At 35.1% G+C, this 17,363-nt stretch overlaps 1 protein-coding gene across 1 annotated transcript in view; it reads left to right on the top strand.

The window, feature by feature from the left end:
- Positions 1–6,781: 6,781 nt before the first annotated feature.
- Positions 6,782–17,363, top strand: part of LOC149070385 (calpain-A-like) — a 46,573-nt gene continuing 35,991 nt past the window's right edge. The window contains exons 1-2 of the mRNA XM_089249528.1: positions 6,782–6,892; positions 14,870–15,230. Coding sequence (XP_089105654.1) covers positions 14,883–15,230 — 348 coding nt within the window. The 5' untranslated portion in view covers positions 6,782–6,892; positions 14,870–14,882. The remainder of the gene's footprint in view (positions 6,893–14,869; positions 15,231–17,363) is intronic.

Genomic DNA, 17,363 nt, shown 5'->3' with positions numbered 1-17,363 from the left:
GGTTGTAAATTTCTGTGTGGTGATGTAATCTGAGTTGGTGTGCGGTAAAGTAGTAGTGTAATTAGCGACTTTAATAAATATGAAAAAACAATCATTTATAAGCTGATAAATTGATGGCAACACGCCGTCAATGTTTACGAACAGATAGTTACCGAGCTCCGAAAAATACATATAAATTAAATGTTTTATCAGTAGATTAAGCGAAAACAACAGCACTGGAAGCTGCAGGACTGTGGGAACGGTAATTATGTTCAAATAATATAACAATATGATAATTAAAAAGTAATGAAAATAAATGAATAAAGTACAGGGACATAACTAGACAACAAAGAAATAAGGAATCGGAGTCGCCATCTATGAAAACAATTTTAAACTAAGAATTTAGAATATACGATTTCTTCATTGGGGAAAACAATCAGAGATGGATGGATCACGATGTAAGAAGTGTAACGATAAAGTGATAGACGTGAACAAATTTTTCTTGTGTACAGTGTGTAAACAATATATACACCCCGTTTGTGCTGGATATAACGAATCTGCATTTAGAAGGATGGCAAAAGACAAAAGAAGCAAATTCACATGTAAAATCTGTGAAAATGAACAAGATGAAGGAGCCACAGCGGTGAATGATACACAGCAAGACAATTTTCACAGGATAGAAAAAATCATAGGTGATTTCAAACTGGAAGTAAAGGAAACCATCCAACAAGTCACAGAAAAAATCATACATAAACAAGAAGCAATGGAAAATGAAATGAAGGAGGTTATAAAGTCTATAGAATACAACTCAAAATGCATGGAAGATTTTTCAAAGCAGGTAGAAAACTTGAAAGAAATGGTTCAACAAATAAGTAGAGAAAATCAAGAACTCAAGATGGAAAATAAAAACATGAAAGCAGAAATAGGAAATTTGAAATATCATATGAATGAGTTAGAAACCAAAATGAGACGAAATAACATTGAGATAAATGGAATACCAGAAAGCACAAATGAGAATATACAAGAAATAATTCAAGCAGTAAAAACACAACTACAAATACCTGAAAAAACTAAAATTGAATGTGCTCACAGAGTCCCAACAAGAAATGACAATATACCCAAACCAATCATAGTAAGATTCAATAGTGAAACATCAAAAAACATCTGGATTCAAAAGGCTAAGCGACAAAATACCCTTACAGCAGATAAAATAAACCCGATCTTTCAAGATGTCCGAATATATGTGAACGAACATCTAACCATTGAAAACAAGAAGTTATTTCACCTGGCTAGACAAACGAAAAATAAACTGGATTTCAAGTTCGCGTGGGCGAAAGAAGGGAAAATATTTCTCCGGAGGGATGAAACTTCAAGAGTAATCAGGATAACAAACCAAGAACATTTGCAAAAGTTAGAATCAAGCCACAGTACAAATGATCACAGAGAACTTTCTCGAGATGCAGGACCAACGACCTCTGGAGGACATTAGTGAAGCAAAAAAATTTATGAACTGCCCCGGTGAACCAAACTCAACACTGACGTTTCTTACATTGAATATCCAAAGTATAAGAGCAAATTTTGACAGTCTGGTGGTATTTCTTAGAACTTTAAATGAATTAATAGATATCATATGCCTAAGTGAAATATGGATTGAAAGTGAAGAATTATTTAATTACTATATTGACAATCTTGAGGGAATAATAGATTACTATTGCTATATAAACAGTAGAACATACAATAGAGCCGGGGGAGTAATAATGTATATAAATAAAAATATCAAATCAATACAAAAGAAAAATGTTAAAAATGTTAAATTTTTAACTGCTGAAGAATTATGTATATACCTCCCTGATTATGACATTGATTTATTACTCTTATACCGTTCGCATTCTTTCTCCATCTCACAATTTAATGATGAATTAGAACAAAATTTACAGAAATTGAAGCAAAATACTTTAATAGTGGGTGATATTAATATAAATTTACATGGAGATGATAACAAAACTTCTCAATATCTTAACATAATGGCAATAAATGGACTGGTCCCCCTTCACAAAAATATAACAAGAGAAACAAATAATAATAAAACATGTTTAGACCATGTATTCTATAGATCAAAAATAAATTCAATAGAAAAATTCACAGTGTATAAAACTCAGATAACAGATCACTATCCAGTATTAGGATACATAAACTTTTTACAAAAGAAAATAGAAGAAAATGAAAAAAACAAACATATAAAAATAATAAATTATGATAAATTTGAAAAATTCATTGAAAATATAAATTTCGTTAGTGTCATAGAAGAAAGATGCATACAAAATAAATACAAACGATTCGTGGTTATCATACAATCAAACTCTAATTTATGGACGAAACAAGTCAAGATGAAACCCAAAAAAAGTAAAAAAAACTGGATCACAAAAGAAATAATAAATAAAATAAATTATAAGGAAAAATTATACAAAAAGTACCCAAATATTATGTCATACGAGCAAGACTACAAAGAATACAATAAGGAACTGAAAAAGTATATTAGAAAAATAAAACAGGAATATATCAGAGATACTTTTACGAAATGCGAGAATAACAAAAAAATGCAATGGAAATGTATAAATCAGAATATACTTAATAAAAGTGCAAAGCAAAATATACTCCCTATCTGTGATAACCATAACGTTTTAGCGAAGAAATTTAACGAAGACTTTGTTACAAGAAACTTGGAAGAAATAGAATTAAACACAGTCTGTAATTGTGAAAATGACCAAACAATGACTAATTCTAACAATTCTATGTACTTGTTTAAAATTAACGATTATGATATTGATAAGGTTATGTCAGAATTGAAGACTAATAAAGCAAGTGGAATTGACCAAATAACCCCTAAGATGATGAAAATAATTGCCCATTATCACGTGGATGTAATAAAAAACCTAATTAACTCATCTATAACGGAAGGAGTCTTTTATAGTTATTTAAAGTATGGCATAGTACACCCCATTTATAAATCAGGAGAGACAAATAACTTACTAAACTATAGACCCATATCAATTCTTCCAATATTTTCAAAAGTAATAGAAAAGTGCATAAAAAAACAGCTCGTAGATTTTCTTAATTATCAGCATTATTTAGCTCCTAACCAATATGGGTTTCAGAAAAGTAAGAATACAGAAATGGCCATCTTAGAGCTGTGCAATTATTTAAATACCGGGTTCAACTGCAATAAATTTTCTATAACGATATTTCTGGATTTAAAAAGAGCCTTTGACTACGTAGATTTAGAGATACTCACAGGAAAATTGTCAACAGCTGGTATACGTGGAAACATATTGAGCTGGTTTAAATCATACTATTCTAATAGGAAACAATCAGTTAAAATAGGTGAAGAAATGAGTACATTCATAGAAGTAAAAAAAGGTGTCCCCCAGGGATCTGTGCTTGGCCCGATATTGTTTCTTATTTACATAAATGATATATTCAAACTCAACATAAATGGTAAATTAATCTCATTCGCAGACGATACAGTACTGTATGTTGAAGACACTGAAATTACAAATTTAATAAAAAAAGTTGAAGAGGACCTATTTAAAACCAGTAACTGGCTCAAGAAAAATAAACTAAAACTAAACATACAGAAAACTAAATACATATGCTTAAAAACAAGAAACATAAATAGTTTGGCAAATTTAAGTATAAAAATTCATGATCATTGTCCGTGTCAACATATATTACAATGTAACTGTCAAGAAATTGAAAGAGTACATGAATACAACTACCTAGGAATAATAATACAAGATGATTTAAAATGGAAATCACAGTGTGAAAAAATAATAAAAAAATTAAGAATATATGCAGCAATTCTTTATAGACTAAGAGACACAATAGACAATAACTTTCCAAAAGGTTTATTTTATGCTTGGATATATTCAACAGTAACATATGGAATCACTGCTTGGGGAGGTGCATATCAAATAGATATACAAAAACTAGATAATATATATAACAAGATAAGATACCAAATAACAAGCACCACAATAAACACCAACAAAACAGAATGCCATAAGCTAACTATAAGACAAAACTATGTTTATAGACTAATAAAATTTTCATTCTTAAACAATAATTGGTTAGAAATGAAACAAAATAGAACGTCATCTAGATTAAATAACATATATAAAGTGCCAAAAACAAATAAAACGTTATTTCAAAAGAGTTATAGATACACCGCTCCAAAAATAATGAATCTATACCATACAATCAATCATACAAATAATTACATAAGATCTAATAACAATATATTCACGTTTTCTATGAATACCAGTCTAGAATCTATATTACAACAATAATACAACCACATGATACAATCTATCTGTATGTAAAATTTTTTTGTAACATAAATACAAAAAAAAAACAAAAAAACTGTATATTGAACAATTATAAACCGACCTAAACCATACTAGGCTGTTGCTAAGAAAAATAATCTACGGAGAAACCCTGTAGACCTACCGGAAGGACAGGCATGTCCCTTGAGGTCAAAAGTGTATGTTTAATGTGTTTCTGTATATGCTTGTATATATGTTTGTATGTTATTAAAAAAAAAAAAAAAATCACAAATGAGTCCAGTATATTTGATGAATATAGTCGGATCCCCTGGTATAATCATACCCGATATAACGTTGAGAAGTTTTACGATCATTCCCCGATATAATGATAACAAGTTTTACGATTAGACTCCGATATAATAATATAATCCTTGAATGAATTATTATATATAGTATAACATTTAGTACGATTTATCATGTTTACCAACGACGCGACGCTTGGGTATTACACATAATCACCGGTAAAAGTGGCAATTTTTTTTAGTACTTATCAAATTTAACAACGACGGTCCGGTACTATGATTTTTATGCAATTTCTGCAATTTTTTATTATGCAATTTCACAAAAAAGAAAGCTCAGAAATCGGAAATTTTGCATTTATTCGCAAACAACTTCAAATCAAAAACTGGATTTGTTCACTAAAAACGAATCAAATTTTTTCCCCTCAAGTATAATTACAGCTGTTTTTTTAATTATGGCATGTTTTAAATTTAAATTAAAAAAAAAGCTGCCTTGTGAAAAGTTGAAGTAGGCTACCGACATTTTTTTGCATGTGAAGCATACTTCTATAATTACTTATCCGTCTATGCGCAATTTGTAAACATTCCTCTGGGAAACCTCTACAAATTGGTACTTGCAGGATCATGGTGTGTGCATATGAGTAGCCCTAACATATTTATGTTGCCGAAGTTACGTATATTTCGGGTTATACTGGGGTGACATTTGAAGTCTGCATAACATAACCAAAAGTCTGTCAAGTTTAACATTTAAAGTAGCTGTCTGTTAACATGATCGTTTCGTCCATTCCGTGTCAGTAATAAAGTTGGGTACAAAGATGACGTAGGTGTTGCGGCTTCAGGTGTCTAAAATATCCATATGCTGATGGGCTTCATTTGTAGCGTTAGACATCGTGTGTGTAGAGTCAATTAAGTTATATGCTGGTGTCTTTAGCATCATATTTTATGTCCTTCTTCAATTAACTATTTCCATTTGTCAAAAAATCTCTCTCTGTCTTTTTAAAAAATTACCTTACTTTGGCACTCAAAAGATTTCAAGACCATTAACTTACTCCACAAGACTTACGCGAATGGGTATTCAAATTTTGTGGATTAGTTTCATAATTTTCTTAGGCCAATGTGTACCCGGCGTTACAGAAATCAGAAACAAAAGGCAACTGAACACGTTATTATACGAATTAGAACAATTTTTTTTCAAAACTGAAGTAAGACTACATGAACCAGGCATCACATATTTTGAAAAACAATCACATGCAAAAAGGTGATCTAGTTTTTACAAAGCAATATTGGCTTTTACGCACATAAGGATGCAAGGCCCAAGTACTGAGGAAAACTGATTAATCCTCTCTTTTAAAACTGCAAATTAACGGTATCTCACGGGACAGTAGTAAAAAAACAAATTTTCGCATTTATTCGTCAAAATTTACAAATTTTGCGTTTATCGCATTTATTTCGCATTAATCGCATCTGTTTCGTAAATACGAAATGTACGTATCCCTACTAATGACTAATTAGTATCAATGCCTCCTTCAAAGTTGCCACGTGACTATTTTTATTTCCACTGGGGCCTCACCACACGTGGCATTTCAACTCAATCCAACCTGCTGTATGCACGTAAACAAAATTTACATTATCTTTTATGACCAAAGCCACAAAACAGATGGGACATATTAATAATCGATATCCGTATCAAAATGGTTTTCTTCGGCCTCCAAGGATTAATGAAACATTGGCACGAATTAAGTATTAAAAAATACATGTCAGAGAGTTTGTCTTTAGCTACTTTAGCTTCTATGTACTATATAGAGCATAAGAAGTGTTCAGCATATGTGTGCGCGCCAGTTACATCCTTCCACCATTTGCCTAAGACAAATCGATATGCATTTCCAAGGTAACATACCAAATAACCAATCATTAAGAGTTTTTTTTCTCCTATTCTCTTCCTTGATATAATAATAAGAATAAAAAAATAAATGGACAAATATATAAACATTATAGGAGAATGAGACTATGGGTGGTCTTTTTATCGTATTTTTTTGTACTGGAAAACTTACCGAGAACAAAGCAAACCTTTCGATACGTACCACGCACTTTCATTCCACGTATGACACGATTGAGTCACTTTCGAACGCTTCATTGTCAACTTTTTGTTTTTATTTTGAAGTTTAAAGAAGTTTCTGGAAACGTTTTATTCGGATGAAAGGATCGTAACGTATTCGAATAAGCACGTGAAAAGATGTCTCTTGAAGAAGTTTACCACAGGTTATATGTAGGTCCGTGAAAGTCCATACGAAGGTGAGTTTCTTACTGATAGGAAAAGTTATGGAATACTTCAGAAGTTATCAAAATATTTAAAAACGTAGGAAATTCAAAATAGTTTTTGGTGATAGTGAAAATATCCTTTTAAGACAGGAAAAAAAAGTTGAAAATGAAAAAGTTATTTAAAAGAAATATAAAATAATTCATAAAGAAAATAGGAATAGAAAGTTCACTGTAAAAATATTAATGAAAAATTTGTATTAAAAATATTAATGAAAAATTTGTATTAAAAATATTAATGAAAAATTTGTATTAAAAATATTAATGAAAAATTTGTATTAAAAATATTAATGAAAAATTTGTATTAAAAATATTAATGAAAAATTCATTCAAAAATTCTTTTAATATAATAAAAAAATGATTTTTTTTAATTTTAAGAAATATTTTTTCTAAAGAGTGAAAAATTGCCTCCGTCTAAATGTTCTGAGAATTATGAAGAAATGTCTCATTCTCTAAAGAAAAACCCTCATTAATTTGCTGAATAATTATTTGTGAATTGTGAACACAAACACATGAATGACACGCAAATCTATAAAAAAATATGTCTTTAAAGCCCAGTAGAAAAGTTTTAAATACTTTATCCGTCTCAATGTCGGCATCCAATCAAAGTACATATAATATTAATTAGTGATGGGCAAACTACGGCCCGCTTAGAGGTTCTATCCGAACCGCCGCAGATTTCAAAAATAATAGTGTAGAAATTTTCATTTTCAGTGTTTTTTTAAAAAAAAATTCATTTAAGGAAGTGTTCCTTTTTTGCATATGCAAATTATAATGAAGGAAAAAAAATCAACGTGAAAATCTTCATCGATAGAAGTGAAACTTCTAGGTTTGACAAACACATGACTAGATTGAGCTCAATTAAATTAAATTTTAATTTTTAAAATTAATCTTTGAAGTTTTAGATTTAATTTTCCATGAGGTTGATCTTGTTGACCCCTTATCTTTCTTAAACCTTCACCTCCCCTTAAACTCGACCCACTTGATTCAATAGACCCCTTAAACCCAAGGTAACATCACCCCGTAGAATTCTAATGAGTTTGGTGTCATATGGAATCATAATTGAACCCGCCGTAAATCCCACTTGTGGCAGATTTGTTCACTAAAAATTTCTGGCGATATTCGGGATTGGCTCTAAATCAGGGGGGGGGGGGAAGCTTTAGTAAAGGAATGAAGAGCAAGAAGAAAGAGAAAAAAGTTAAGTGCTCTGAATGTATTCTGCGTTATGACAGCGCAGCCAATTAGGAGCTGATACTGTGACGTCACAAAACTTGCGTTCGCATGTGAAATACAGTCGGCCCCCGTATTCGCGGGGGTTACATTCCGGGGGTGACCGCGAATACGGAAATCCGCGAATAACCGAAACCATAGGTTTTTTTATTGTATATCTCGTGTATTGAACATCATGAGAAAAGGAGGGTAACGTAGAGGAATAAGGGAATGTAAAAGAGGGTGCAGCGATTGTTGGCGATGTTTTCTGAAAGAACATTGGGATTTCTGTTTGCCGTTTCTCCTCTTCTTCATATCATTAAGTATGTTGGAATATAATGACAAGGCTTCCTCTACCAGTTTTTCTACACGTGAAGAGCGTAAAATAGAGAGATCTATGTCATGAAAATAATCTATTGCTGATTTGTATTTGCGAAGCCCTTCCACTACGCTACTTGTGATGAACTTGTCTTCTACTTCTTTATCTTGATCTTGTTCATCTGGTACCGCTTCAGTTTCAGGACCAGTCAGCTGCATTAATTCCTCCTCGGTCAATCTAGTATCAAAAGAACTTTGTATAGCATGTATTCACTCTCAAGATGCCTCCTGACTTCCGAAACGAAACACCGTTTAAATCAATCGAGGAAAAGTATTTTCATAGTCCAAGCCTGTTTAGTGTTCATCGAAAATACTGGGGGCTTTGGCTTATCATTCCCTTCAATGATCACGGATTCGCAGATTTGAAAATAATTGTGGGCTTCATCATGTACCCATACGAATTTGCGCAAAACAACATAGTAAGTCTATTTCTACTTGCCTTAAAACCAGGAGCTCGCTTTTTTCTCTTGCTTAACTTCTTTGCTGCATTTTCTTCCAGAATAGTGTAGTTTCGTCAGTGTTAAACACCTGCTGTTGTGCGTAATCCTTCTCTTCAATAATTTTCTACAGTCTTTGGAAATTTTCTAGCGGCCTCCTGGTCGGCAGAGGCTTGATCACCAGTGATTTTCACATTGCGTGATCCGACTCGTTTCTTAAACCTATCCTATGAAACAACCTTTACTTGAATAAAATTCTGATGGAATAGACGTTTCACCAGCCTTTTCAAATACAAATATAGAAATACAAATACAACGCCACAACAGGCAAAATGCCCAACGAGGCTTTCCTTATGGAAGAGTAAAAATTTTTCTCCCCTTTTCTGTTATAATATTACAATCAGTTGGAATACCTTCTTGTATCAGTCTTGTATCCACAAAAATAGCATTTTCTGTACGAGAAACACGTGGATCCCGTTGGCACTGCAAAGTTTTGACTGCTACGGGTGCAGCTACAGCCACGGCTGAACGAATTTCAGATTCCTTTTTCGTTATATATCTCGCCGTAGATTCGTTGATTCCGTAATAGCGGACCACACCAGGTATTGACTTACTTTCGCCAAGCATAGCTTTCGTCAATATATCCAAATTTTCTTGTCAAGTTTTCACTTTTATTTGCCTTTTCAAAGCATTATCAGTAGCACTAGAAGAATGACCCATCCTAAACAAGCACAACTCAAATTTTGTAAACAAAACACGTGAATGACGATTGTTGAGTGTTGTCAAAAAAAAAATTCCAATAAAGAGAAAAAACCGCGAATACGGGGGCCGACTGTATACTCTCGTGTGGCGAGGGGGGTGTCAATGGGGGGGGGGGGTGAGGAAAGATAATAACTGTCTTTGCCTGACGCAAACCGTCCAAACCAACGCGCTGACCCAACTTTTTCTTACACGGCCGAATGTCTACTGACACCCCACCACAGCCCATCTGCTTCTCGGAACTTCATCACACAATCAGTTATTCTACGGAACGGGTTTTGAGGATAAAGAAAGCGGTCCACTTTCTGTGTGATAAATTTCCTTTCCCTCACAAAAATTCACTCCCCCCGACTAAAGAAGTTCCACTTCAAAATATAATCTGTGACGGATTTGGGTGTTACATATCGCACAAATTTAAATTTTGCTTATCACATTAGAGATCTTTGTTCTGAATCATATAAAAAAACTTGATTTACTCAAGAGAAGGTCGAGAGAGATTTCGACGATATTAATACTTTAACATGTCTTTTAAATACCCTTACAAGATCTAAACTGGACTATGCTTCAATTATCTGGAACCAATTGTATACTTGCTATATTATGAGTCATGAGATTATTTAAAACAGTTTTCTAAAATGTTTATATTTCAAAAACCATGGTCCTTATAATAAATGTTTTATCTGCCCCCCCCCCCCCCCCTCTAAGCAACAGTTTCAATGTCATTAGTTTACAAAAACGCAAAGAGTACTTGCTCGTTATTTTTTTCAAGAAACTGCCGAGTAATCATATTGATTGCATATACATTTTTATCGGAATGTGTTTTAATATCTAGCGCTAAAATACAGGATCAAATTTCTTATTTGCCGTCAAGTCATTCTATATTAATATTGGCAAATATACTGTGCTGTAAAAAGATTTTCCTGAATTTTATAATGAGCTTCCCTGACATTTGGATATTTTTTTAGTCATCGGTTACCGACTTCAGATTTTTATTGTGTGATTGCGTTGTATGTATGAATTTTTTTTTTATTTTGTGTAATTTTTGTTACTTTATTTGTATTTTGCGTATTTTATTATTTATTCGTATTCTGAGAGCTAATGTTTATTTTTACTGCAAGTTGTAATTTGATTTCAACCTGTTGCTTTGTGTTTTAAATAAATAAATAATTGTGAGAATTTAAATATAAATTTATTTCTAAACTTTTCCTGAGTTAAAACCTTTTTTTTTTGAGTCATTATTAAGTTTTATAAAAAATTATATTTGGAAGAGCCAAAAAAAATTTTTTTTTTTGTCCCGCTGCTAAAAAAGTTTGCCCATCACTGATTATCTTCAATGTGTGGCCATCGGAGCTCGGAATTTATTTATGGCATTACTGCTGATTTATCGCCGATTCTTATTGATTTACTGCTGATTTTTATTGATTTTATACATGTGATTGGGTTTTATTTGCACATTTTATTTTGATTTGATTATATTAGCTGGAACTCACTGGCGATGCGCTCGGCTGCACCTGCTCATGCATAAAAATTTGCATTTGCTGTCAGTGATGGCCGGTGATGTAATTTTAATATTCAATAAATCTCCAGAGGCACCCCATTTCCCACGGGACAATGTGCTTAAATCACTCTGTGTGATAGAGCCTGGATATCTCCCGGTTCTCTCGGCCTTCGGAGCTTTCCGCCGTCGCCTGACGATCAATTTTAGGGAAAGCTGAAAAAACATTGAAAAATTATCAAATGAATCGAAGAAGAATTCGATGAAGTCTGCATTCCACTACCATTAACTCTGTGTTTCTTGTACATTATCAAGGACATCTTAACAAGTTGGGGGCAAATATTTTTTGAGGCCCATAAAAACTCATTAGCTCAGGAGAGAAAAGTCGGCATTCATAATTACGCAATTCACAGAAATACTTCAATACCTTTATAACCCCTTTACGATCAGGGACGTAATATTGCGTCTAAATGCCAGTGGAATAACTTCAATCCAGCTGACGTTGTATTCCTTCAACATCATTTTTTCCCCTCATTTATTGTAAATCTTATGAAACAAAGTTTGTGTGTTTTCTCCCTCTATGTTCTCCTCAGCTCCCCCCCTCCTCGTTCTCCACGGTATCCCCCCCAGTGCCGTAACTAGGCAGGTGCAACAAGTGCACCCACACAGTACCGAAGAATGGGCCAAAATGCAAATTCTTTCACAGGGCACAGGAATGGATAGTTCACTGTCCCCTCCACCCCACACACATATAATGTATCTTTCTCAGAACTAATCCTTCTACTGTATACTGTACATGGAAGTTAATAGAACACGTAGGTGAGGACGAAAAAAGCAAGGAAGCAAGGTATTGTATATCTATTATCTGATTATTTATTGTCTGCAGGTCTACTTTTCCTCTCCCCCACCCTTATTGCTTTTTTCTTTCTTTCTTTCTCTTATTCCTTTGCTTTTTTGTAATGCGAACAAAGCTACCATATTTATCGCCTATACACTTAATACAGATTATTCAAACTGATCGCCAACAGCTTGTACACGAAGGAGTTAATGAGTTATAAAGTAAATCAAGAATTTTTAAAGAAATAATTTAAGAATTAATGAAGTTGTAAAATTAATGACATAAAAAAATAATTTCAGTATTAGTAACAGCAGTAATTTGAGAATTGATAAAAATTCTTAATTGATAAAAAAAATAATCTGAGAATAATTGAGAAAAATGATTTCGAGAAACATTTAAAGCAGGGGTTCTCAACCTATGGGTCACAGGGCTCTTCAAACGGGTCGTATAAATCCACTTATAAATTTAGTTATGAATCAATATCTCCCATCACTGGTTTCATGGACGTCTTGACAATTCCGGCGGCCTGATATGGATGGGACCCTGGCATATTTCGGGACCATTTTAAGCATAGATTACGCGTTATATTATATCTATGATTTTATAAGTCATGATTTTATATGCAGTAATTCTGAGAAGGCCGAATTCAAAACGACATAAAACTTTTACAGAATGCACATGAATTCAGAAAATATGCCACCATTATTATTTTATATTTAGTGAAAGCTTTCAACAATATCGGACCCCACTCAATCACGGGCTGAAATATTTTGCTGCCCAGATAATGGGTTTTCCCATTCTCCAATTTAACCATGTTCATCCTGGTGCATGCCAGGTTTACGCTTCCACCTGAGAATGAATGTCAAATTACTATTTCATAATCATAAAAAAACCATTCGGCAAATATATTTGGACAATAGTGCCCACTGCCCAGCGAAAAAAATTTACAACTGTGCCCCTGAGCTCTTGAAGTTTTTGTGGGGGAGGGGTTTTCGGGACTAGAGAACCAATTATCTACCCAGGGCTGCAACTAAATACTCTTTGAACCGGGAAAACGTGCAGTATGATTTCTTTGTGCAATTTTGAACAAGTTGTAAAAGAGTTTGGTGCCCCCTATGTCCCAATAAGATCCACCTGCACCAGTCTCTTGGCTTGGGGGGGAAGGGTTCTGTGAACACCCTAGGCCAGACAGAGCCGTCTTAAGAACATCATAGGCCCCCGGGCCAAGTGATTTTTCTGATGCACAAATTTGCATGCTTACTCTCGAAAATTTCAACTGGATCTTATTTTTGTGAGGCCCCCTCTTTTCTCGAGGCGCCCGGGTGAGCCCATGCGTTAAGACGGCACTGAGGCCAAAGGGTTCGATGCCTGAATTATAGAGTCCTTGGACAGAAATTTAAGCTACTTGCTTTGTTAAAAGCGTTAAGGTCACCCAAGATGTAATCGAAGTATTTTATCCCGTTTTGCTGCTCCTAAAATTTAGCGGCCCGGTGCAGCCACACTATTTGTACCTGCCCCCACTGTTTGATTCAAAGCTCTGTGAGCTCACAGCCTGCGGGCCCCACCTGTTAAGAAGCCATGGACTGGTTTCAGAAGTTTCGAAAATCAAATATTTTCCTGATCAGGATAATTTAATACGAAATTCTGAATTTTTCAAAAACAGACCGTTGGGTCACGAAGTTGGTCACGTTGTTAATTTTTCGGTCGCGGTACATAGTCCTGATTTAGGAGAATAATTTCAGAATTATTGAAAGAAATAATTAATTAAAAAAGAATTTCTGAACTGGTTATTCTCTCATGAAGGAATATTTTTTTTTGGTGACGAAAAAAGATTAGTCCAAGTTTTTTTGTCGATAGAGGGCATTTCACAAAAGTCTTGCAGGAGGGATTGGACCCTAACCTTTCTTCAATCTCTTCTGTGTCCGAAACGTTCATAAAGCTTTAATCGGTAATTCATGGCTGAGGCAAAACAACTTCACCAATCGTGGTGCTTTATCCACCAATGACAACATCACAATGAAAACCTTTTGCGAGAGCCAGTAAAAGGAAAATTGGGAAATGAGCTGTTAATCGTACACCCTGAACTTTATAGGAATCTGATTTGCATATTTCCAGTGACTTACTTTCATGCACTTACAGTGTGACAAATGACATTGAGAGAAGTACGGGATGTTTCATGAATTCGTGAAAAGCTAAAAAATTCATAGAAATTGAAGGAATTTGTGTATTTGAATGCAGTTTGCAAATAAGTTATTCCCACAAAGGGGGAACGATGGGGAGGGGGGGGGACAGGACATTATTTTTGGTACACAAAAAAATGTAGACAGAGGGTGCGGCATGAAAGCCAATCATTGGAAATATACAAATCGGAGTCCTATACAATTCAGGTTGTACGATTTTTGAGGGATGCTCATTTCTGAACCTTCCTGTTTCTGGTGTTTACATAAGGTTTTCATCGTGATGTGGTTTTCATCGTGTTGGTGAACAAAGCATTGCTATCGGCGAAGTTGTTTCATCTCGCCTACACCGGCTGAAGCTTTACGGACGAAGCGTTTTGGACGCAGAAGAGCATGAAGAAAGGTTCAGGTTAATCGCTCTTGTCGGACTAGAGTGAAGCGCCCTCTATCAATAAAAAAAATTGAACTACTTTTTTTTTCCGCACCCAAAAAATTGCCCCTTAATGAGGATAATCGCAAACCGCATTCAAATATACCAATTCCTAGGATTTTTCATGAAATTTTGATCCATTTACGAATTTATGGGACACATCCGGTATTATCATCTTAACAAAATGTTATGTTTCCATGATGAAGTTAATGTTTTCTTTTCCTGTGAAGGCTCTAACATCTTATGGGTTGTGGAGCCAGCGTCGATGAGAAAACAGATTCTGATGATTCGCAAGACGATTGGGAGGACGAACATCAGAGACGACGACGTCGAAGCTATAACGAGGATCGGAGACGGGATCACAGGAGATCTCCTCCGTCTCCGAGCGACAGGCAGAGCAGGAGACCTAAAGCAAATGGAAGAGCCGTCCACGGCAGATCCGAGGACGATTCTGGAGTTTCTGAAGAGGAAAATTCCGAGCGGGATTCTGAAGAAGAAGAGGACGAGGACCGGACACGTCGCAGACAGTCCTCCTCAAACCGGACTGATCACAGAGGGTTTTACAGAAGAGACAATGGAGACCACCGACAAGTGAGTTTGATTTTAATTAATAGTAGTTGTAGTAAATTTGATAAATTTCCTTAAGTTCATCATTTCTATCGGTGACTAGCAAAAATACCCGGCGCTTCACGGGTTTTCTTCAATTACTGGGAGGATTAAGAAAGTGAAAAATCATTGTAAAGGCATGTCTGGAACGCATTGCTAGGGAACCACGGTAACCAAAGTAAACGTTCCGAAAGTGATTGTTGAGGCCCAGAAACTATTGTTGCCCGACAGTTTTTCGCCCATTTTGGGCATTTGCCCTGCTCTGACCGGCTTTTAAAGTATCCTATGGTTCAATCCCGGTCCTGTTTGGTATATGTGCAAAATTTGGCGACTATCGGTCTGAAATTGTAGATTTGTATAAAAAACAAACCTACATACATACTTTGATATTTATATATAAGATTATGCATAGTACCCAAGTATCGTTGGTGAATTTAATAAGTACTAAAAAATGATCACTTTTACCGGCGATTACGCATAATACCCAAGCGTCGCGTCTTTGGTAAACATGATAAATCGTACTACATGGTATACAATACACGGTAATTCATACATGTATATACATGTATTGCATCATTATATGGGGGTACGATCATGGGGTAACTGTCAGAGTTATGGAAGTAGCAGTAGCAGATTTCCTCGCGCAATCATCGGAGGTCAGTGATGGTAATGTCGACGAGAAAATCTAGACGCACCTTTGATGGGCATCTTTTTCTCAGCCACCTCGTTGGGCATTTTGCCTGTTGTGGCGTTGCATTTGTATTTGTGCAGTGTGCATGTACTATTACTTAACCGCATATGCACCTCGTACGCGTTCCTCTACGGAATCTCTAACGAATTGGTACATGCCGGAATGTGAGTGTACGTGTTGTGAACCTAACGTGAAGTTTGTTTATGTCTAAAGCTTTACAGTACGTATACTGCAATTCAGTAGTTCTCAAAGTGTGCATTGCTGTTCTTATAGGCATTGCCAATCTGTGCCAGAGACAAGCTGTCTATACTGGTGCGTGTGCCTGTTCAGTGCTTTGATGTGGTTCTTTATTAGACTATTCTGTGGGGGGGGGGGGGACGAATAAACGTTAACTGAAGCAAAGAAGAAATGGGGGAGATATAAAGTTAAAAAACCACTGCTGTAAATGGTTCGTCGAATTGTTATAGACGTTTTAGTGGTCCCGAGGTTCACAAAAACTGAGAAACGTTGATATACACAAAACTGTGGTGACGCCGAATCCTTCTTTATTAGAGAGGCTCTGGGCATTAACACAATTAACAGCGCCATCTGTAGCTAGTGATCAAGCAGGGCCTGTTTTATCAGACGCGGGGCCCGGTGCGAAAATAATTTCAGGACTCCTTATAGCCCCGATTTTATAAATTTTGTGGGGAGGGGATTCGGTTACCAAGGTTTCATGCATTATCACAGAATATACAGGAATACTGAAAAAAAAATCTACTTACAAATGAAAATTCAAAATCGATCAAAGAAAAAATCTCAAAATTGATTGAAATTCAGAATTAATGAGAGAAAATAATCCCAGAATTCAGAGAGGAATGAAAAGTCCTGAATCAAATCAGTTAACACTTTTTTTTATATATAAAAAAAATGTATTTGATATACGGGGTGATTATAAAAAAACTATCCCGACATATGGGCCCCTAACTATCATACCATTCACAGAAACTGAATAAAATTTTGGCATAAGGTATTTTGAGGTATGCGCTCAAGAATGATATGGAAAACAACAGTGTCACTCTAACAGTTACGGTTACAGTGAGAAAATTTGGAAAATATCAAATGGCAACACCAAGTTTTTTGTATTGGAATGTGATCTCCATTGCGAAAAACCCTAAATAGCGTTCGAACGGCAACTGTAGCATGAAAATCACCGGCGGTAGATAGGCTAAAAGTGAGGACAACCAATAAGGACAGAGAAGCAGCATAAAATAAAGCATTTTATTGTGTTTCACAAATTTTCCACATGACCTCCTTCACCCGCGATGACACTTTGCATGCGGCAGATGGTGGATAGCACTGCAGCACGTACCCATGGCAATAGGAATCTCTTGAATCGCAGTTCTGATGGCATCTTTCAAATCAGATGCAGTTTGCGGACGAAACTG

This window comes from Pholcus phalangioides, unplaced genomic scaffold (genome assembly GCF_987345545.1).
Source record: "Pholcus phalangioides strain wild (caught in Gottingen) unplaced genomic scaffold, Ppha-v1.0 ptg000022l_1, whole genome shotgun sequence".
Taxonomy (NCBI): Eukaryota; Metazoa; Arthropoda; class Arachnida; order Araneae; family Pholcidae; genus Pholcus; species Pholcus phalangioides.
This window is presented reverse-complemented; position numbering and strand designations above follow the sequence as displayed.